General features: G+C 39.5%; 1 protein-coding gene across 1 annotated transcript in view; it reads right to left on the bottom strand.

Annotated features, from left to right (window-relative positions):
• The window catches only part of OSBPL10 (oxysterol binding protein like 10), a 187,436-nt gene that overhangs the window by 127,632 nt on the left and 35,546 nt on the right, over positions 1-24,258 (bottom strand). Inside the window, exons 2-3 of the mRNA XM_007054979.4 lie at positions 2,740-2,915; positions 411-490 (exon numbers count right to left, since the gene is read on the bottom strand). Coding sequence (XP_007055041.3) covers positions 411-490; positions 2,740-2,915 — 256 coding nt within the window. The remainder of the gene's footprint in view (positions 1-410; positions 491-2,739; positions 2,916-24,258) is intronic.

The raw sequence follows: 24,258 nt of genomic DNA, 5'->3' as shown, positions 1-24,258 counted from the left end.
GCTACTTTTCTAACCTATTAAACCTTTATTATTCCAGCTGCTTAGTAACACGCTTCGGACCTCTGAAGCGTCATACATTAACGAAAAGATATGAAGCAATCACAGTATCTTCCTATGTTTATTCCCCTTGGAAATCCCTAAATTCCACTGTCTAGTGAGTCTACCTCCCTCTCAACACTTACTCCTACTACTTTATCTTAAAGCTGAAATGTAGGCAGAACAGACACCACCAGCTTGTGTTATTTACAAAAGGGTTTGAGAGAAATGTAAAAAAAAAAAAAAAAAAAAAAAAACCCCTATACAAATAGAAGTTGACTGCTGTTATTAATGGATTAATTTTTCATGTTATCCTGTTCTTCACTTACCCCAGTTATAGCCAACCATGCTATTTCTTTCCCATTATTATTTACCTTAGAATTACCTTCCGTGTGGTATTTGGCACAGGATCGGAGCTGAGTCACCCAGTATTGTTTTTCCTTTGCATCAGCAGCTAGAACAGAAACAAAAAAGTACAAGAATTGCACATAAACCAATTGACATTACAGAAAAGGGAATGTTTCCAGCACTTGATAACAGTTTAGAAGTACCTTACCTAAGGGAAATTAAAAGTCTATTTATTGCACCAGGCCTTATAAAAGTGCACCAATCTAAACCAATTTAGTTAAATCAGTAAAATTTTCTCAGAGACCAGGCTTAAGCCTCAACCTAAGAAGATACTGTGACTGAAGAAAGAAGAAAAACAACTAGTTTTCCACAGTTAATTCATCCATATGATGCAGTGAAAACTCTTATTTATTAAAATAGTTACTTTGTGAATGAGATTTTTTTTCTTACATTTCGTCCCAAATAAAGGATTAGCCCAAATAATCAATTTAACTATTTTTATTTTGCAGTGGAAAAAATGGAGTAAGAAATATACTTGTTTTAAAATGCATGTACCCTATGCAATTAAATAATTAGTTTAGTAGAATATCATCTTTTGGGACCTTAAAAAGTTGCCTTTTTCCCCTCCTTCTTCTTTACGGTATATAAAGGAAGCCTAAAAAAATTAAAATTGGTGGAGTTTTTGTGGTTGTTTTTTTTTAAAGGAGGGTTTTTATTATACTGGAAAGCTGTGCCACTTTAAACTATCCAAGTACAACCCGCCCGTAGTGTGGATGCAGTTATATCTGTATAAAGGTACTTTATATTGGTACAGCTATTCCCATATGGGAAATGGAATACATGTACTGAAAGAAACCCCCTTACACCAGTATAACTATCCACACTAGGGTCTGCAACAGTATAACTACTTGGGTAAAAAGTAAAAATAAATAAATCATATCTCTAAGCAAAAGTTAGACCAGTAAAATTTCAAGTTTAGATCCAGCCTTAGATATATCAAGAATGTAAAGTTGGTTTTCTGTAGTTTTTCTGGAAGACTGTTGGGTGTCAGAAGCTGTGAATACTTAACCATTACATTGAAGTGCACAAGGATGTTGAATCTTTAACAAAGTCTTCCTCCACTCATATGTTAATCACTGAAGTTAGCTAAGTTTTACCAACCTCCTCCCCAAAAAAATTTTAAGTAAATTCAATTCAGTAAGAGTAGGGTGACCAGATATTCTATGTCCCGATTTTATAGGGACAGTCCTGATTTTGGGATCTTTGTCTTATATAGGCTCCTATTACCCACCCACCCCCATCCTGATTTTTTACACTTGCTGTCTGGTCACCTTAAGTAAGAGTTATATAGTCTGACTAAAAATCTCTAAAAACCCTAACATGCTGCCTTGATGCATCGAAAAGAAGCATAAAAGGGCACAAGCTCACTTTTTCTCCCCTTTGCTCACCACCTTTAAAATTATTGGAAAACAGTATTTGCAATTTATACCAGTATGAATTCTACAAGAGCTGCAGTGTATTACATGTATAATTCAGTTATGATGTATCAACTACTAAAAATTCTTATTAGCAAACCACTTTGAATCACCATTAAATGCCATATCAATGTTAAGAACACAAGTACAAAATTACACATACTGCTGAATCCCAGATTAATGGTAATTCAAATTAATTTTAATGATAAGGGAACAGAAGATGGAATACTTTATTAAATTTCTCATCCGCTATGTTGCCAGTATAACAATTAAGTAATGAGCAGCATGCTGCTGTGTGTAATCTTGTAAATCTAAGTCAATCAGTAGGCAGAGCACTGCAGAAGTTATGAGGACATTAATCCTAACTGTTCAAAAACTAAGCCTTCTTGACAGAAAATCCCTTTGTTGCTTTGCTACACATCCAAATGTCTATGCAAGCTAAATATTGAGTTCAAATCTTAATGCCTCTTCGATAGGGTTTCTGTTTGCTTTACAGGAGATTCTAAAATATGATGGCTAGCTAGTTGGCGGTTAAATTGTTAAATCTAGTCTAACCCTCACCACATTTTATTTAAAATACAAGTATATTGGACTGAGAATTGTCACACATCAAGCCAACCAACAGTAATGCACCATCCATATGCCATGGTTATGACACCATAACAGTAGATTGCATAATTTCCTATGGCAATGTACTAACTTGCAGGTTATTTTTCCACTGTATTGTCTAGCATGCCGTAAAGTAGCCATAATCAACATAACTTCAACTGGATTTTTTGTCACAATTGGGAAAGAAGGTAAAGACGAAAAAAGTTACAAGAATGGGAGGAAAGGCTGGTCTTATAAGCATGTTTAAGAAGTAGCTAGTAGATTACTATACCTCTCAGTTTGTACATCTCTCCATTAGCAAAGTATACTACCAACATGTGTGGCACTTCGTCACTGAGAGAGATTATAGCTCCAGCTAAAGACAGGGCTCCTCGTGGCTTCTGGTTTTTACTTTGTTCATTCACAAAATACTGCAGAATCCCAGTCTCAAAATCCAGCACAAAGTACCTGTTCAAAGAAACCACAGTTGTACAGTTTTTCTTTCAAAGAGTTTTTTACACTGCTACTGAAAAGCAAACATGGGTTAAATTTAAATTTCACAGAAATGTTAAACAAGGAGGAAAATATTTTTTGTTACATAGTATCCTGTACAGGAGGATAAATGTATCAAAATAGTACCTTTATTTCAGTTTGGTGAGAATAAAGAAGAGTCCATGTTCAATTAATGGACATGGGAAAAGGTGTATCTAATTGAACGTGTTCTTTAAAGAAAATCACCCCCCCCAACACTAATACAGATTGTACTGAAAGAGCCCAAATGTGATGCCCTGTCAAATATATCTATGTGCCAAAAATGGAAAGCTAGGTGAGTATGGCATTTTATGCCTGTCACTTCTGGGTTTGTGACACGACCCTGTGCCCGGCAAGTCACTTACTACTTTTATGACATCATCTGTCCAGATACCCAGAGACACCTCTATAGCCACCTGTGTCCACTTGCACTGTATGCAAAAGGGTGGCCTTATTTGCCTCATTTCTCTCAATTGCTTTTTTAAAAAGGAAATATGCAAATGCTTTTGCACAGGGTTGAACAGAACACAAGATATTATAAAATATAATCAGAAGGGAAAATATCACATAAGTCCCATTATGGCCGGGATTTTCAAGGCTGGTCTAAGGGATATAGACATCCAGTTCCCATTAGAAATTAAAGTAGGAAGTACAGAAGCCAGCCTGTAGGATCGCAGTGGGTGGGAGCATCTTCAAGTCAGCAAATCTGTCACTCTGCCAATCAAGTTCCAATAGCAGGGGGGAACCCATCTGTCCAGATATTCAAATAACTAATAGTAGGCAGGTGTCAGTCCCAAAGAAAATCCATCTGGATAACAGTCACTGATTCAGAGAGTCATCAAAGATATAAAGGATGAAAGCAGAGAGACAAGAAAGTAAGTTTTATGTGACCAAATGAAAAGAGTTTGCTTAAAGCAGTACTACCCAAGGTAAGCACTTTATTTGAAGCTTACATGTTAAGAAGATTGATCAAACAGTCAGCTAACGATCTGGAAGTCACACAGTACTCCAAAAGTATAGTCCACTAAATTTGATATAGATCTAGTTACAAAAAGTTCTTTGGTTTGTGTTTTTCACCCTCTCTCCCCCCACCCCACCCAGCTTTGAGGGAAGCCTTGGAGAGAACAGAGGAATGACTTATGCAGCAAACCAATGGAGAGTATATTTATAGGAGATATGTGCAAAATCACAGTAACTCCTCCCATTAAACTTACAGGAGAAGTTGCCTAACTCAGTATGAAGAGCACTTACATTTTAATCAATAGTAGTTTATAGAGCAACAACATGGCACTTCAGCTCAGAATTTGAAATTGCAGCACTCTACATCCTCACCACTTAGTTCTCTGCCTCCCTAACCTATTAGACAACCCCACTTTGATCCACACACATCCACACACTGATTATATGGGCCAATGCATGATAAGTCCATTGCTAAGATTACAGTATTTGCCACACAAACGGGGACAAATTTATTGCTATTTGTACAGATGAGATGATTGAGTAGCTAACTCATACTTATTTTAAATGTAAAATGAAAATGATTCCACTTTCGCCATCTCAATTTGAGTTACTCTAGCCCAACACTCACAGCTGGAAGCATAAAGCATTTCTACTAATCCATCTTAGCACAATAGAAATCTTGATGCATATTTCCATCTTTAAATCATGTACCCTGAACCAGGTCTCCAATAATGCATAACCTTTGCCAAGGTAGTTGAAAATTCTGTCCTACTGTATTTCAGGAAAAATGGTCTAAAACAAAGCAGACAAGCCAGAAGATCTTACTCAGACACAGGTGGCCTCTTATAGCACCTAATAAAAACATGTGGGTAATGACACCAAAGCATTTGGCAGGGCATTATTTGTTGTTGTCCTTCTGGATCAAACATTTAATATGGGAACAGAGAACAAAGTTTTATATTGCTATACACAGATTCACATGACAGTTGCAAAGTGCTGTTAGCGATTTACAGTTCTGCAGCTCACGTCTGTAAAACTGCAACTTGCATTCAAAACAAGATAAAAACCTTGGTGTCATCTTTGACTCAGCCCTATCTCTGGACCCACACATCCAGACTGCCTCTAAATCTTGCCAAGGCTTCCTACACAGTATTTCCAGTACTGCCCTGTCTGTCTAGGTTTTCAAAGTTCTTGTCCAAGTCTTTATCTCACATTTCAACTAACACACTTCACCTCTTTGGCACAACTGCTGCAGTCTCAGGCTGGTCAAGTCCACTCAAAGCTGCTGGCAGGACGATCTTCCCGGTTCGTTCTAACCGCTTTGTTCCCCACTATGCATCCCTCCACACTCTCCCTTGCATCAAACACAAGGATCTTAACCTCACCTTTAAGGTCCTTCATACTTTAAACCTACTCTTCCAAAGCAATTTTACTTTAACAGATAAAAAGTGAGGTTAATGGTGCAATAAAGACCCCACTTCCTCTGACACCGTGCCTCTATGCTTTTTGCTATGGGAGAAACTGCCCATCACAAAATTGGTAGAACCACTACTTTCATCTCCCTTCAAATCCCTCTGCTTACAAAAAACCATAACTACTCAGATAATGACTAGGGAGGTGGTGAGCTGAATCACCACACAACGATCACCATTTGGCTGTTTCATCTCTTTGGCATATCTGGTCATAAACTTACCATTCTGAGCTCTCAGACCAAAGATTGTCTGTGTGTTACTTGTTTGTATGATTGATACCTATGCACAATGGGATACTCATCTCTGACTAGGGCCCCCAGCTGCTACAATATTACAAATAAAATAACTGATAAGTATGTTAAATCTAGCAACAAACACTATTTAATAGCCTACTGAAATTATCAATTCAGTGGACCAGGAAAAGAAAGGGAGTGAAAACAGAATACTATTACCAAGAGCTTTGATCTGACATTTTAATCCATTTGTGCTTGTAAGATAATGACCAAGCATTCTACCATTTTCACAAGCCAAATACAGTTTTACAAACTTAATGTTACCAGCTCACCTATTTATAGTAAAATGTTAATATTTAGGGTGGGCTTTCCAAAGGAGCCCAAACTTTGACTGAAATTCAATAAGAGCTGGGGATTTAACTCACATGGGCTCTGTTGGAAAGCCCAGCCACAAACTGACATTTTTGTATTGCATCTCTATAGATAAAGGTCATACAGGGGTTTGGAACATGCAACTTTCCAGTTAGTCAAGTAAAGAGTTTTGTGTATCTCTTCCCTCAAATTAGCTTAACACTTATCCCAAAGCAACAGCCAGGAATTTCAAGTTATTTTAAATAAATCAATACTTTTTAACTTTCAGTAAGAGGAAAAAAAACAACACAACAAAAATAAGTAGTATATCTCATATCCTGTTTGGACAAGAGCTTTCATAGGGTAAAGTTTGCAGTAGGCATCTTGAGATACAGGGAGACCATCAAACTGAAATTTAGTCAATTTCAAACAGAAAGATAAAATTACTTGCATGTATTACACTAGTCCATAAGCCTCCCTGTCAGTCTCTGTGATTTTGCATCCTGTTTTCCTATTTATAAGACATTTTTTCCTCTTCCTTGTTGCTGTGTGAAAATTTTACAGAAATGAGAGAGAGCTGACTCACCAACTATATAGGAAACAACATGAAAGGGGTAATAAAAATACACTGTAAAATCCACAAAGTAAACAAAACTGAAAGGTTAAAGAAAGTATTTTCTCTAATCTTTGTCCAGTATAGTAATTTTAGGAATTTACCTGTTAAATAAGCAGGGTACAAAAAAGTTACTAAATCATCTTGATCTGAGTGCATCTGTCCAACTGACAGCCTCTTTCAGTTTGTTTTCATGATATCACTTATTTAATTTGAGAACTGTGTTCTCATGAAAGCCTTTCCTGTCCTTGAGATCTTGTTTACATTGTTTCCATCCCTTCGATGTTCAGGTGTGAACACACCACCGTTTTAGACAGGTCATCCTTTTGGTCAGCATATAGAACATTTCTCATCTTATACCACCTTTGAGAAAGGTTATTGTTTCTTCTTTCCCACACAAATTGCCATTATACCTAATTCAGTGAAGATCCATAATTCAACAATCTTTCCATTTCTTTCTAATCAACATGTAATTTTTGAAAGAGTTCCTGTAAACCAGGATAAGAAGTGTGTTAGACAAAACGTACCCTGTGCATATACAACTTCAGATAACACCAATCAGAAAGTTTTCATTTGTCTGGTGTCTACTATGGTATTAGGGTGATGTCTACCCCACAAGCACTACAGAGGCAGCAACATCACTGTCGCCCTGTAGTGTAGACACTACAGCGACGGAGATGATTTTTCCATCACAGTAGTAAACCCACCTCCTTGAGAGATGGTAGCTAGATCAACAGAAGAATTCTATTGACCTAGATACATCTATAGTGGGGGTTAGGTCAATCTAACTACATCACAGAAGGCGTGAAATTTGTCACAGCCCTGAGTGGTGTCGCTAGATTGAACTAAGTTTTAGGTGTAGATCAGGCCTATCTTTTAAGAGCTGGGACCTTGTCTTAGCTACCTGTAAAACATCTAACACACTTTTGGGACTATACAATTAAACAGTAACATTTTTTTAAAAAGTAAATGACAAGTTGCTGCTGTTGGTCTATGCCAATCTTAATTCTTCTTCAGTGTTCTACCTCCTTCATTTCTACCATGTGGATCAAGGGAAAAGAATGCAATTCTCTATAGAAACATCACCACCACCAGAATTTATACTGGACAGCCAGGTTGAGGTGAACAGAATAGCATGCCAATACAATTTAGGCAGTGCTGTTGCTCTCTGACCCAGGAATAGGCCAAAGGACAAAAAGGGTCTGGGACTTACTCTAGTCTCGCACTCTGACCCTGACTGTGGCATAGAAATACTGCTTATAAAGGTCTCACACAGTGTTAGCTCCTATGGTAACATCAACTGGTGCTCTACTTCCCTCTAAGTTAAACACATACATCGGAGGTATTGCAGGTGTGGGAGCTACATGAAATTGAATGCAACACTCCCACAGCATAAGCAAGAAGAGAAGGGAAAGATTAGAAGGTGTCCTAAAAGGTTTTGAAGGAGGAGTCATAAAGAACGGAGATGGAGCGAGGAATTAAACAATGGTGAAGAGAGAAGAACAAGACTACTAAGAGAATATGACAAGACAAGACACAGAATAAAGGAAGATGGAGGGAATCCATTCTTCCAAAACCAATGTCTTACTAGTTACAAACAGGAGGCTTTGCCTTAAGACAACCCACTTCAGGCATCAACAAAGTGCAGGAGGAACAGGGAAGGACTAGATTTCCACCTTCCACAAGTAGAAACAAAATGAATATACAAAACAGTGGAGAAGAAGAGAGGGAATGGACACCTATCACATACATTTTTGGAAATTGTTATAAAAGAAAAGAAAAAAGTACAGGGAAAATCTCCCCTTTGAGTTCTGGAAGTCATTTATGCAGAATATTACAAACTATACAAAGAGAATTCTGGTGCCAACTTGTTTACATCTATTTAATCTTGAGATCTGTTTCTCCCTTTACATTTTATTGTCATTTCTTTCACACAATGTACATTTATCCAACAATGATACATGAATCTAGATTTCTATATTTAGTTTTAAAGATCAATACTTATGAAAAATGTACCATATCCTTCAGAAACGGTCCTTGTGGGGATAATAGGAAAAATTACATAATACTAAACATATACAATAGAAACACACACAGAGTTAGTGTTATACAGGACTCATTAACTTAATAATAGCACCATTAACTAATGTCTCCCAATTGACAACACGGTCATACAGAATGTTATGAATGTTCATTAAAGAGAGTCTGCTTAAAAGCAAGTTAAAATGTTCTTGTTTTGGCACTGGTAAAGCTGATTAAGCACCACTCTAAGCAAAAAAGTGAAGTTATATAACAAATATCCCAATAATTCTTTACATTTGATGCATCTTGGTCCTATATGAATTAATGCAATCTGTTTTCATGATCAAAATGGTCATCTAAACCTACATTACATAATGCATAAGAGGTAAAGCCAGTGTACATTACTACTGCTAGATATGAAAGGATATGTTGCTATTCAAACATTTAACTTGTTAAACAGTTATGGATGGTGACAACTGTTTGAGTACAGCAGCCAGGTCCAAAAGAGACACATTACTGATGCTATAAACGACAGTGTTAAACACTCTGCCCTCCTTAATAAAAACATTTTTATTGCTGCCTGTTTTCTGACATTTCTAGTAAAAAAACAAAGTAAATTAATATGAAGCTTGACTTTTTATAAAAGACATTCATGATCTCATCAATACCATTGAATCATGACAATTAACTTATTAATTTACCTACCTTATTCCAAACTCTTCTGCTGTACCTCAAATAAGTAAATTTCAGAAATTATTCTAACTGACTCTCTCCACTCACTCTAATACACTTGACTTCTATCTGTTGCATACATTTATCTTAACAGTATTCAAAGCAAATAAACACCATACAATATGAAATATAGCGATATTTCATTCTATTGTCTGGGGAAAAGCAAAGAATTAAAAAAGGCTCAGTCATTCAAACTACAGCCACTTCTTTCATGTGGATTTTGTGGACTTATTACTATGAGAATTTACTGCTGTAGACACAGGATGATTTACATATTTATATTCTTCAGTTAAAAGATTTAATTGGAAAAATATTTTTAGATTGTATGGCTTCTGAGGAGAGTTATGCCCAGGTTTTATACAATGTCTAACTGAACTACATTACTTAGATGTCTTCAGTCTAAGTCATTTTTGTTACCGGGGGCAAATGCATTGACACACAAGTCTTGGATCATTGCAGATTCCCAGTTTAACCCATTGGAATAGCAGAGTTATACAATATTGGCATCTGTGATAGAAATGGGCAATTTATTAATTACTTCAATAACCTCAAAATAATACATTTTTTATCATTTGATGTCCTCCTAACCCATTTACTATTTCTGAACAGAGGCAATCCATTACCCAATGCTACAACGGGAAAACGGCAGCTCTACTGATGCACTGAATTTTCCAGTTGCTTTCTTCTCTATTGATGTTCTGTTGATTCTTCCACCCAACTTCTCTTCATTTAAAATCTGTTCCTCAGATAAGTGTTTTCCCAAGTCACTGACAGAATATTCTCCAGAATACTCTTACTTTTAATTTTGCTTTACCAGAAAAGTGAAATTTGTTCAGACTACTACTGTCTCTTGTCTTGGTGCAACACAGCCAAGCCTTCACTCAGTAATTATAGATCCTCCATAACAGAATTGTACACTCCTATATTTGCCAGACAAGTTTGGTAAGCAGTAACTCTCACATTTCTACTAAGACTGTTACATTGTCCTGGTTTATTGTTCAAGACCACCTGTACATTATGCTAGAAATTCAGCATTCAATTAGTTAAAAATCCATGTGTATATTTTTCTGACCAATATGTCACTTTCATAAGACAGGCTGGGGGAAATCAGATTTTCTTTAAAAAAATTCTTTGTTTAAAAAAAAAAAAAAGTATTATATGCTTGGTCTACATTTAAAACTTACACGAGTAGAGCCATGTCGGTTGGGGTGTGATTTTTTTATATCACCATAGTTATGCTGGTGTAAAGCCCGAGTGTAAATGCAATTATATCAGCAAAAAAGTCCTTTTGCTGGTACAGCTTATTTCACTTGGGGAACTGGTATAAGCTATATCAGCAAAATAACTTTTCTTTTTTTTTAAATCAGTTTAAGCCATGTCTATGCTAGGAGTATTTGCTGGTATAGCTGTACCAACAAACCCTTTCTAACGAAGATAAGACCACAGAATCAGTGCGACACAACATGGAACACCTCTTCAGAGTTACTTTTTTGTGCAGAGACCAGTAACGGGGCACACTCCCTCTCGTGAGTATTCCCTTGGCCGAGTGCACACACCTGCACACTCTCTCTCTCGGTCTGTCCCTGCTCTGGGAGAGAGCAGTGCCCCAGGGCTCCCTCCCTGGAGACAATGTCTTTGCCCTCTTGGGCTTCCTGGCTACAGCTCTCCAGCTGGGACACTATAGCTCAGTTCCCCTCTGAGGTGCCTCACTGTCCAGGTCACTTCCCACCAGTGGCTAATGGGGGGAGGGAGGGAGGGACCTGGGCCCATCCACTACTTCGGGTCCCAGCCCAGGGATCCTGTAGATGGCAGCTTCTGTTGTGTCCGTTTATGTCGCATGACTTCTCGAATTCCCTGGGCCACTTCCCCGCGGCCCTGCGCCGTCTTCACCCTTACCTCAAGGCCTTGTCCTAATGGAGTCTCAACAACCAGCTCAGAGCTCCTTCTCGCTCTCCCCGGCTTCTGGCAGTGCTGCCCTGTCCAGGGTTCTGCAGTTTCGTCAGTCAGCCACACATCATCCATGCTCCTACAGCTCCAGCAAGGAACTGAACTCCCTCTGGCCCTGCAGCTCTTCTTACACTAAGCTGCTGGGCAATGGGTGAACCGTGGGCTTGGGGAGGCTACCCCCGAGCCAGCCCACCCATTCTGCCCAGGGACCCGTCCCTCTTGCCCCCGTTCCCCCACCAGAGCCCAGAGGGGCCCCTCCCCAGCCCCGGAGTGCCCGGCAAGCAGGCAGCTGAGCATAGCCCTCCCACCCCACCCTGGAGCACTGGGTGGGCAGGCAGCACAGCCTACAGCCCCGGAGCACAGGCCGGCTCCCACTAGTCCCAGCCCAGGGCAAGGGCACTGGAGCCCTCCCAAAAGTGCGGGACGGGGTCCCCCAACAGAGGTGGAGGCGAGGGCAGCCCCTGCCCATGTCCCAGGCCCACCACCCAGGGCAGGTGGAGGGATCCAGGCTCCCCACAGCTGCCCACACAGCTCTCACTGACCAGGCTCCAGCCAGTGAAGGGGGAGGGGGGGCTTGGAGTCGCAGCCCAGCCATTGTGAGTGCCGGGGGGGGGGGGGCAGCTGTGGGGAGCCACGGTGGACCTCTACATGCCCGCAATGCAGGGGGCCCAAGCAGCCCCTGGCCCATGTCCCTGCCTGTCTGGGGCAGATGGAGGGTCCATGACTCCATGGCTCCTCACAGCAGCTCTTACCATGGCCAGGCTGTGGCTCTGAGGTCTCCCCCCAACCGGAGCCAGGTCGGGGAGAGCCAGGCAGGCACCTGTGGGAGCCGGCATGGAGGCGCCCTCGGTCCCAACCCGGAGCCCTCTCCTGCACCCCAAACCCACCCCAGAGCCTGCATCCCCAGGCAGAGCCCTCATCACCACCCTGTGCCCCAACCCCCTGCCCCAGCCCTGATCCCCCTTCCAGCACTCTGAACTCCTCATTTCTGGCCCCACCCCTGCGCCCACACCCCCACTCGCACCCCAATCCCCTGCCCCAACCCCGTGAAAATGAGCGAGTGAGTGAGGGTGGGGAGAATGAGCGACAGGAGTGGGCCTCAGAGAAGAGGCAGGGCTTTGGAGGAGGGGCGGGGCAGGGCAGGGCAAGGGTATTTGGTTTTGTCAGAATAGGAAGTCGACAACCCTAGCTAGAGCAAGTAAATCTGAAGGTACAGTAGACTAGAAGTAGATTATAAGCAAGTGAAACCAACTAGTCTAGTCTATTTTCATTGCCAAATTTAGATTTTTTTTTCAGTTCTTTTAATAAATCTTTGGTAGTATTAGTTAACAGAGAAGGAAACTGACTTTTTAAAAGAATGATATTTAACATGACAAATCCACTAAATCAATGAGGATAAATATATCTTCACTCACAATTAGCTAAGTTACACCTTCGCTCACAATAGCAATTTTCACACCAGCTGCTGACCATATGTGTTATTGAAACCAGTGAAAATATCACAAAAGTCATTATAGTAAGGGTCATCAGAAGTCTGCAATGCTGGTTGCCCTTGGGAAGTAAGAGAAAATTGGTTGCAATACTTTCCCTTTGGCCTTTAAACGCAAGCAGCATAGCTGGACTACAGAACAGCTTGCTGCCAAATTCAAGTGGCAAGGAAGCCTGCAACTGATCAAGTCTATTCTTTTCTGTAGCAAAACTAATATAGTATGAATTGAAGACATTACCAAGATATTCAGTCTTTCACAAAAGGGGAACAAAAGTGTCACTCTCCACAACATCATCCATAGGATTTGATAGGCTTGGTATACAGACTTCACATCTATAATTGCCTCACAACGAACCACCTGATGAACCAAGGACACACACTCCAAATTCATTTCTCCAAAATTATTCCAAAACACACAGTTTAGGTGACAGCTTAAAAAAAAACCAACCACACACATACCATCTCTAAGAAGTCAAATTCTAGACACTCTGAATGGAGATTAGATAAACTCCACTATAACCGCCTTCTTAGATTGCAAGCATCTCAGGACAGGAGGCATGTTTTTCTATGTGTTTGCAAAGCACCTGGCATAAAAGGGACGTTTTCTGATTAGAGCCTTCTGGAGCTACTGCAACACAAATAAAAGGAGGAGGAGGAATTATTCTACATTTACAATAGTGTAACTGATCATGATCTACCCCATTAATTCTACCAAATATTTAAGCAGTTATAGCTGGCTGAAATTTAAAAAAAAAAAAAATGCACTGGGTTTTCATGGTAGTGTGCAAGGTCCTTGCATCAAAGAGCCTGAATTTCATCATTCACTCCCAATTTGGCAGAGCTGTCACATGCACAGTACATGACTAGCTTTCAGTGCATTTTTTAAACCTCAAGTTCATGGGCCTCGGAGACTCATGGAACACATGGATAGTGTGATACATGAGTTTTTCATTTCCATGCTGCTGATTCAAAACCAGCCCAGGTTGGTAGTGATCAAAAGTTACTGCCCTCAGTACTTTCTAGTTGTCTGTGTGAAATGAGTTAGAGAGTTCAGTCCAGTTCCGAGTAGGCAGGGACCTATATCAGGAAACTACCATCACAACTATCACTTGTCATCCTTGTTGGCAACCCTAGAGGCAAAGACTGGATATGATGCAAAAATCTAAAGGGAATCTTCCCATCTTTTCCAGATCATGGTGCGAAACTAAGACAAGGTCTTCACTAGGAGTGGTTTACCAGTATAGGTATACTATGGACACAGCTTTTAACAGTATTGCTTATTCCACCACCCCCAAATGAAACAAATAAAGCATCTACTCTAGGGGCTTCTGCTTCTGCTGTGTACATCAGGAATCATACCTCTTGACAACCCTGAACCAACATAGCTATGCTGGCAGAAATGTGTAGTGTAGACATAGCCAAAGCCTATTCCACACAGAAATGTTTATTCATATGCTTAAAGATAAAAACCACTACAAACAAACCTAAACACACCACACCAAAGATGTATCACTGCTAAAATAGAATATGCCTTCAAAAGCCTTACAAAACTGTTGCACTGTACATAAATTACTTTTCTCAAGCAAAAGGCAAGATCTCCCAACACAGAAAAGTTCCTGGGAGATTTAATTGGCCTAACTCAAGTCCCACAACCTTAAAGGCCACAAATTTCTTACTAGCTACACCCAAGGAAGAGACCTTTCCTGATTTCAATTTCTGGGAGAAAACATCTTGCTAGGTAGGAGAAGCCCTGGGACAGGGAAAAAGCCTCTCAGGAAAGTCTCTCTTAGAAAAAGCATCCGGGGATTAACTTGCAACTGAATAGGATTTATATTCACTGCACTGTTAGCTCAAATTTGTACACTTGAGGTACTCCACTAAAGCTAGCCTACCTAGTAAGAGCACCCACATCGTAAAGATTAATCAAATTATCTTCAAGTTACTGCATACACTGTCACAATACGGACCCAAATCACTCCTTCCAAACTATCACAGCATATCTCGGGGAAAAAACTTTTTTGTCCATCTCATCACAGGGGCATAAGTGATGTTTGCCCAGCACCTAATTACAGTACACTTGTGGTTGTAGTCTGCATTCCGGTAGAAAGCCATGAATCCTACACTGCATGAGTGAGAGAGATCCATGACTTTTCCCTGGCCAGCTCTTGTCATCAAGTGAATCAGGAGCAAATAAATGACTGCCTGGGAATGATTAGTTAGAACTGTAGGAGTGGGAAGTTGAAGCTGCCTAGGAATTTGGAAGACTGGCTGGAAATTTTGCTTTAAGAGAATTTCTACTCCATCATTTCACAAAACTGGAGTAAAATTTGAGCTGACAAACAGGCTGCTGGACTACAGACAGTAGCATCTAACAGATATGTACCTCAGTAAGAAAAGGCACACTGCTATATATGCATCCATCCCACACTTGCTTTTACCCAACCCTAATCCTCCATTCGCAGGTATTTGCAAGTTGGTACTAAGGCCTGCTTTGCACATATGCAGCAGTATTTCATACAATAAATCTAGTTGAAGCGTTTTTAATAAATTCCCCCTCCCTCCGGAATCTATCTTAGATCCCCGACGTGGGAAGGAATGACAGTTGTCATGCTGGGCACGCAATGGAGAGTATTGAATGCCCAGTAGGGAACAGTACACGTAACAGTAGCTGAAGCCCATCTTCTGGGCAAGTTTGGTGTGGGGAGGGATGGATCCCAATAAGGGGAGGGTGGAAACAGCAATTCCCGTACCCAGAAGGGAAGCTACAACAAATATTTGCCCACCCTCCAATTCAGATTGGTCCTATAGAGGCCACGACAGAATCCTCATATAAATTTCCCTCCTTACCGTAACAGCACATTGAGTCCTTACTCAATTTTTTATACATTCATAACTGATGCAGCAAGCCCAGAGGCGCCAGAGCTATGAACTGCCAAACCTAGAGGTGCCGGGGTTCAGCCCTGGCATAAATTAAACACTGAAGTCCCCATTAATACAAATATTCTATACTTAAATGGCTTCTAACATTTGTAGTTAGTTAGTTTAGCATTAAATGATCTTGCTATATTTGTACCTAAAACATCTTACTATTTATACAGCTCTATTAGGCAGTTATTACAGGAAGGCTTGCATTTAGATATTTGCAAATACAGTATAAGTATTAAAAGAAGCTTATGCATCTTAGGCATTTGAAAAACAACAAAGGTTTTCACCTTTAAATTGAAACATGAGTCAAGAGGAACCAGTATCTTCTATAAAACATTTCCCATCATAAATGTTCTCCAAATTTAAAGAATGATGACTTTAGTGTGTTTATAAAAGAAATTAATTTCAAATCAAGATATTTCTATGATTTGTGTGGGTTTAAACTCGGGGGGGGGGGGTGTTTGTTTTTTATTAAAGAAAAGGGATGGTGGACTGGTATAAGATCACTTTACTTTTAGATGTATAGATAGGAGCAGAAATCTTCTGGAATTTCTTTGATCAGCTTCAACATATTGAAACAATTAACTAAGCATGCATATTTCCAAGCATCCTGGCTATAACACTCTTATAGCTTTATCTTAATATTTACTAAAGGTGCAAACAAGTTTTTATCAACTTAATTTTTAAGGTATAATAATTTTATTAATATTATTTTTGCATCAATACTGAAGTCTCACTCCAACACATTTTTGGTTTCTCTGTTCTGTATAAGGGGTCCCTGACTAGGCTGTTGGTTCTTTTCCCTTCTCCCCTGCTGTGTATTATTCCAGAAATAACAGGTCCAGCCTTCAGCCTTTCAGAAAATTACATTTTGTTTAGCATATCAAGGAGGAGAATATTTGAGATCTTCAGGAATACTTCCAGTAGAACCAAACAAGTACCTTTTCTGCTCAGTGAAGTACACTGGCTTAAAGTATTATGCCTCTCATGCACTTTCTTGCCTGTCCATTTGGAGGACAAGCAGAATCACTAGCTGATAAGTGTTCTGGGGCATTCTACTTTCAATAGCTTCATTCCAAAACCACCCCATTAAAGAAAAATCAATTAAAAGGAAGCAGCTCCTGCATCCCTAGATATATTTTTAAAACGTCTTCAGTCAGTAAGATAAATGATGTTTATAGATGTCCAAGTATGGCATTTTTATCTCTAAATTATGCATCTTTTAGAAAGAACTACTTACAATTACACATACATACGTTTCCATACAAATTTAACCTCTACTGCAACAGCTGTACAAGCTGTTTAGTAACTCTACTAAAAACCATCTATTTAAATAATTGTGGTCTTGTTCTGAAAAGGTTTTTAATCAGACATCTTAATGGCTTATTGTGTAAACATAACTGGCTAAGGTGGGAAAGCATGGAGAGAGAAATTGGGGGAGTAATGCCAGTTCTCATCACCTGAACTGTCAGTGACAGGTGTGAATGAAAGGATCATGGCTGTACAGGTCTAATTATTTCCTTTTGTCAAGGACAAACTGCTGATCAACACTTTAAAATCTTGGCTTCCATGACTGACCAACACATCTGACCTTAGACTGAACAGAAATAAATTGCCTTGCTGTCTCAATTTCTCATTTATTGTCCTTGGCCAGCAGTAATGCCCTATGCTACATTTCAGGTAGACCCCATACATAGCTAGCCACTGCACTTTTTCTAAAGTACATTGTGGTATACAACTGATCAAGTCAAACTACTGAAACAGGAAGAATTTTGCAGAGTAAAGTGATCAGGTGAGTTCATTATCTATTTCTTCTTCCAACTGCTTGCATCTCAGAGAATGTTTTCAAACAGCATTTTCAGCCTGAAGTTGCAAGCACCAGTCACTATACCCATGGTTCTTAAGTGCAGGTCAAAAGTTTGTCTGCTGGACAAGTAGTACACCCACTTGCTGCCTGTTATGAGCTTTCAGCTATCCTGATCAACCTTAATTCAGCCTCTTTGTATGTATGCATTGTGATATACCCTTTAATTATATATTCTCATATTATTTTTCCCCAGGTCCCCAGCCTCAATCAGTGCACAGGATATAGCTACTTGGAGAAGAATTAGACTGTGTAGTGAAAGATTGTTGTCCATAGAATCCTCGTTTCATTTATTGCAGCAGAAGGTGAAAGGTGTATAGTGAATGAGCCAGGGGATTTCAGAATGAGAAAGGATAGTCTTGCGGTTAAGGCAGTTGAGTAGCGGCCTAGAGAACTCAACTCTACCTCTGCCACAGAGTTCCTTAAACCAACTCACACAAACCTAACTTTTCACAGGTGGTCACTAACTGCATGTTCCTCATTTTCTGATTTCCTGACTAGAGACTCTGGGGTCTGATTTAGAGAAGCGCTGAGCACTCAGAGCTGCAAGTCAATGAACATATAAAGTGCTACATAATGCTACATACTTTGGAGGAAAAAATCAGATTCTAAGTGTCTCAGCTTGGGCACCTAAAATTATTGGATAGGAGATACTTTTGGTCTTAATTTTTCTGTGCCTCAGTTCCCCATTCATAAAACAGGGATTTATCACCTCCTACCATATGGGATGTTGTGAAGGTATTACTGCAATGAGCACCACAGAAAAGCCAATGAAGAAACAAATAATTCTGCATTCATCCAAACCCTGCCTTGGTGTGCAGTAAACGTGGCATGAAACCAAATACCGCCAGAGTGTAAAAAGAAATAATGAAAAGCTGTCCATTCAATGAGCAGAGTCCATCCTGAGAACTGAAACACCGTGGAAAAAAATAGTATATGATCACAAACTGACTATCACAAGGGGGCCTTGCACAGGTAACCTTCATTGTGGCATTTCCTATCTTTTGGGTGCTTGACTCTGCAACCTTAGTGTTCTTTTAATGGAGTTTTATTCCACATAATATGCACGTGTGATATCTGAAAACTGCAGCACGAAAAGGTATTTTGACACCAACACCTATGAAATGAAAATAAGAGGGCAAGATATTTAAGAATTAGAAAAACATTTCTAACAATAAAATAGTTATAATAAGCCTGGTTTCTTTCACCTTTCATCAGCAGCAAGTACTCTGTGAAAACATCAGACTAACCACGTTATGGACTAGTGGCAAAATATTTTAACTCCACCCACACTACAGGCTTTCAGCAACAGCATGTGGAAGAACTACATAAACAAGGGAAACTCACCATACATCAGCTTATCATACAAAATAAACATTTTTCAGACAGAAGTGTGATTAAATTAACTGTCTCCATTAAACAAAAAATTTTGCAGAAGCATTTCTATTGTTAAGTTCCATAAAACTTGTTTTACAAACAGATGGGGGAATAAATTTGACCTGAAAGTGTCCCGTCACATCTGAGATTGAACTGATTAAAGATGTTTTTAATAATGGGATCTCAGAAACCTCACAGCATGTCTTCTGCACCACAGAGCACTCCACCCATTCATGTGCTCTCACTACAGGATGGATAAAATAAAAAGAGGATTTTAAAAAAATATAAACTCCAATTATTTTTATTTAAACTAAACCAATTTAAATTTCAAATTATGATAACATATGTTAATACTTGAATGTACTATAATCTATTAAAATAATTTAAATAAATATTAAACAGTACATATTTGCTGCTAAGTTTTAAAAAGTCAAACCACCAAACTAGTGGAAGTCACCTGGAACCAGAATTTGTTGCTCAACCAGCTTTTCACACCATATGATGGGTGTAAAAATCCTACACTGGAGAACAAGGGGACAATGGGTTAAGAAACAATTCTGGGCCCAGGTAGCTCCCCGAAACCACACCTGCAAAGCCTGCACAAGCTAGAGGGGAGACTTCAAAGGGGAAGCAGAGCAGCTCAGAGGCAGGGAGGCAGTGGAAGGGACCAGACTGCTGCTCAGGAGCGCCTTGCCTGAGACCTGACAAGGTAGACCTGAGCAAACCTATAAAGGAGAGGCACATGACTGACTGTGCAGGTCAGCCAGTTTGAGATTCTCTGATTTACACTATGGGAAAAATGAGACTTGGGTATGAGGTGGTCCAGGGGGAAGCTGCTTAGCACTCCAAGGTGCAGAGCACAGCTGCCCAGCATTGGTCCCTGAACCAGAGGCCAATGGAGAGGATGGGACCGGACTCCTCTACCCACTCCAAGAAGATGTGACAACAGCACAAGCCTTCACCTCAGCGGAGAACCCAGCTGGGGAACACCTTGACAGTTCAAAGGCCCAGACCTCAATATCTGTGCTAAAGGGAAGGACTAGAAACCCAATGGGAGGGCACTGAACGACAGGACTATTTTGCAAAGAGGAGATGACCTGCCATGACCCTGCCTGAGCACTAGGCAGCATTATTGGTGATTAGTCACCTTCTACACACCAGTAGCCTCTTCTGCAGGTGCAGAGAATATTCTTATTTCAGTTTATTCCACTAGTTCAGTGGAATGACTAGTTTATTCAAAGTTACAAAACCAATGGGAGTTTCAAAAAAAAAAAAAAAAAAAAGAGTGGTTTCCCGTCTTTCAATCTATGCATAAAACTACGTGAGAGAGTATAAGATCTACTAGTACTAAAGTCTTGGAAGGACAGAAACAATCAGTTCAATTTATCAACTACACATAATACTTCCTTTGTTTAAACAAACAGTTTTAAATGCAAAACTTGTTTTGATAAACTATTTTTTCTTATGTATCCAGCATATTTAAAGTAGTTTTACTGAACTAAAACAATTTTAAATGCTGTTTTGTGCATTTTAATTGAATTTTTCTAAATAGAGCTTGACAGAAATCACAAGTAAAAAATTTATCTAATAAGAAATTCATCATTTTCTACCATAATAAGTAATATAAAAATTAAGAATCTGAAAAAGAAATAAGTATGTAGCCTAACTTACTTAGTATATTTGTATGGATATAATATACCCTCTTGGTTAGCAAAAAGAAGCACCAAAGTTATATTTAGCTGTAAATCAGCACCTTTTTAATAGTTTATTCTCCTTGGTTGGTAACCTTTCTCTGGAAAAGAGCTAAAGTACAAATGCAAAGGATCAAAATCAATTATTTAAATTAAGGTTTCCTGCTTGCTGATTTAAAATTATGATTTTAATGAACTCACCCTGTCCACAGTCCCATTTTAAGTGTCCCCAAAGTTAAGTGTTAGTTCAGGTTGCATTATAGTCTTAATGAGGCTTTTGTAGATTCCATGATCTTTAAAAAGACAGAGTATAAGGCAGTTTAGAAGAAAGGAAGATCAACTCATTGCAGCCTTATACCTTCAATTAAAGGTCATAAACAATGTGTTTTCCTTCACTTACAAGAAGTCTGTTTAAGAAATAAATTGGAAGCAGTCAAGATTGCTCTACCCCACTCATGTCTCTCTGATAATTACTCTGTACCTTAACTCTTCCTCTAAGTGCAGTCGAAAAAGGTCTTCTCTGACCTTTCTCTGACCTCTAATTACTAAAGAAATCAATGTTGTGGTAAGTGCTTCTTTATATGAAGCATTTGTTTGTAATTTGTTTATTGAACCCTTTTAGGATTATTATGTTGTGTCTACAAGTGTTGGCAGTTATCTCAGGAGGTGCTGCTCCTACCTGTTAGCATCTCAAGTGTGCAAGATTTGGTTTATGAGCTTCAGACTGTACCACTATTTTGCTCCACAGTCCCAACAACAACTGGACTTCTGCTCCCCCGACTCCTCTATAAAGCCCTCCGAGAAATCCTTGTGCAGCTCTCACCACTGACTATGGATGTTAAATATTTCTGGTTGACACTCTGCTTGATAATACACCACACGTTGCAGGTAAGGGCAGGAGAGAGAGAGGTGATAATTCTCAGCCTAGGGTAAATTGATGTAGCTCTCCAAAAGTTAATCCAGCAATGTCAATTTACACCAACTAAGGACCGCTACAATTGGCCCTTTATCTTTGAAATCCACACAGATTTTTGTGTTAGTTGTGCAAAAAACAAGGCTCTAGTCTTTATTCAGTTTCTTTCTTTGGTTCTCAACAGTTGCTATCATATTATCTCAGCACTGCCCAACCAAGATCTACTAGCCCATTCAAAATTGGCTCCTTATAGAGAAAGGAATTGAAACTGCAGTAAAGGTAATATGAAACCCTTAACTACTAACTCCTGCCTTTCTCCTAGATACCCGACACTCCCTCTCTGGTACATACTTATTCCTTATGCATTAGATCTTCCCACCTTCTCTAGTTGAATAAAATGGAGCAACAAAAGAGTCTGAATTTCCCTTGACATACACAAACTCCTTAAATAAAAGCAGCAATGCCCAAAAAATGAACAAGATCTTATGAGGCTGCGTATAGAGGAGCTATATTACAGCAGCAGTGATTTCTTATTGTTTTATCGTAGAACCATATGATTGGAAAAGACCTCAAGTCTAGTCCAGTCCCCTGCACTCAAGGCAGGACTAAGTATTATCTAGACCATCCCTGACAGGTGTTTGTCTAATCTCCTCTTAAAAGTATCCAATGACGGAGATTCCACAACCTCCCTAGGCAATTTATTCCAGTGCTAAACCTCCCTGACAGTTAGGAAGTTTTTCCTAATGTCCAGTTTAAACTGCCCTTGCTGTAATTTATGCCCATTGCTTCTTGTCCTAGTCTCAGAGGTTAAAAAGAACAATTGTCTCCCTCCTCCTTGTAACAGCCTTTTATGTACTTGAAAAAACTTATCGTGCCCCTCTCTTCTCCAGACTAATCAAACCCAGTTTTTTCAATCTTCCCTCTCAGGTCATGTTTTCTAGACCTTTCATCATTTTTGTTGCTCTTCTCTGGACTTTCTCCAAATATTTCCTGAAATGTGGCACCCAGAACTGGACACAATACTCCAGTTGAGACCTAATCAGCAAAACAACTATTTCTTGTGTCTTGCTCACAACAATCCTGCTAACACATCCCAGAATTATGTTTGGGTTTTTGACCCCCTTCCTCCCCCCCCCCTTTTTTTTTTAATCTTTTACTCTCTCACGGGGGAAATGCTACACAAAATTTTTTTTAAAGTATCAGTACTTTAGTTTAGTGAAAAACATTTAAAATTTCGTTCTTCTGAATTTAAGTGGGTCTTTGAAGGTCAGGCCAGTTTTGCTCATTCATACTTTAATTTCTTGCTTGATCACATTCGTTAGTTCCCAAGCCCATTCTCCACTGCAACGTTTGACAAAAGGTCCTCACTGGTTTTCACCCCATCTGAGAAGTAGCAGGCAAACTTGGAGGAGAAAAAGCCTTGGGAACATATTGGAATGCTAAAAAGTAATTGCAGAGGATTCCTTAAAATCTTTAGATAAAACTGCTAGAGACCTCTACATCAATCATCACTACTGTTCTATTCAAAAAGAGGATGGAGAGCATTTCTGATGGACCCTAGTAGTAGTCTTAGAGAAGGAAATTTCTTCCCCCCAAAAGAAAATAAACCCAGTCTTCATTTTCTATACCACTGTAAACAACTCACAGGAAATGTTTCTATAGACTAATTATATCTTTGAAACTAGCTTTTCCAACAGCAAAAAAAGAACAACTTATATGGATTCAAAAGTCTCTTAAAACAGAAAAGTTCAGCAATATGACCCTTATCCACTGGGCCTGGGGAAACTTTAGACAGAATAGGAACAGATGAGACTTGAATATAATTCTAGTGAGGACAAAACAGTGAGAGCAAAGCTCCAGTAGTTTTGAAATCCCCAGAGACTGAATGATAGCCCCATAATACATAACTATCTTTTCAAAAAAGCTTTATGCAATTAATTGTTACTGGGATAAAATCCAATTGAGAAAGTTTAATGGAAATCACACTCTGACAATAACTTCAAAAAAATATATCCAATGGCTAACTTCCTCTCCTACACTGAGTTCTGAATTTTCAATAGTCTCTTGCACATTCTGCATGCCCCAAAGCCATCTCAAATAAGCCACCTTTGAAAAAAACTTCACATAATACTTTCTCTACATCAGCTACCTTCTCTTATACTATTGACAATCCCATTAGCCTTCCCAAATCCCACACTCACATCATCTCTCCATTCCCCATCCCCAGTATTCAGTCTGTTCGTCACTTCTTAATCTCACTCAGGAAATATACTCCTTCTTCACTCGCCCCACTGCTAAAACCTTTGTACCCACCTTGCCCATTTCTGACCTTCATCACCGCACCCTTTTAATCTCAGATCTCCCTGCTTTCCACCTCTTCCCCCTCCCACCCAGGCTCCCAAAAACATCATTGCTAAAATCACCATCTCCTGCGGAGCTCCGCCCACATCAATATCACCATCCCCAGAATCCCTTCATTGGCTACTTGGCATTTATTACATCAAATGTGAATCCTCGGTCTTCACCTCCAAGGTCCTGTGTAAATTCATCCCCATTTACATCACCGATTTAGTTTCTTGTTACTCCCTCTTTTGTTGCCTATGCTATCAGGGCTCCATCTTTGTCTCCCATGTCCAGTGTCTCACCTTCATGGATACTTAGAAGAGTCTCCCACTTTTTTTAAAATGAAGA

Source organism: Chelonia mydas, chromosome 2, assembly GCF_015237465.2.
Source record: "Chelonia mydas isolate rCheMyd1 chromosome 2, rCheMyd1.pri.v2, whole genome shotgun sequence".
Lineage (NCBI taxonomy): Eukaryota > Metazoa > Chordata > Testudines > Cheloniidae > Chelonia > Chelonia mydas.
This window is presented reverse-complemented; position numbering and strand designations above follow the sequence as displayed.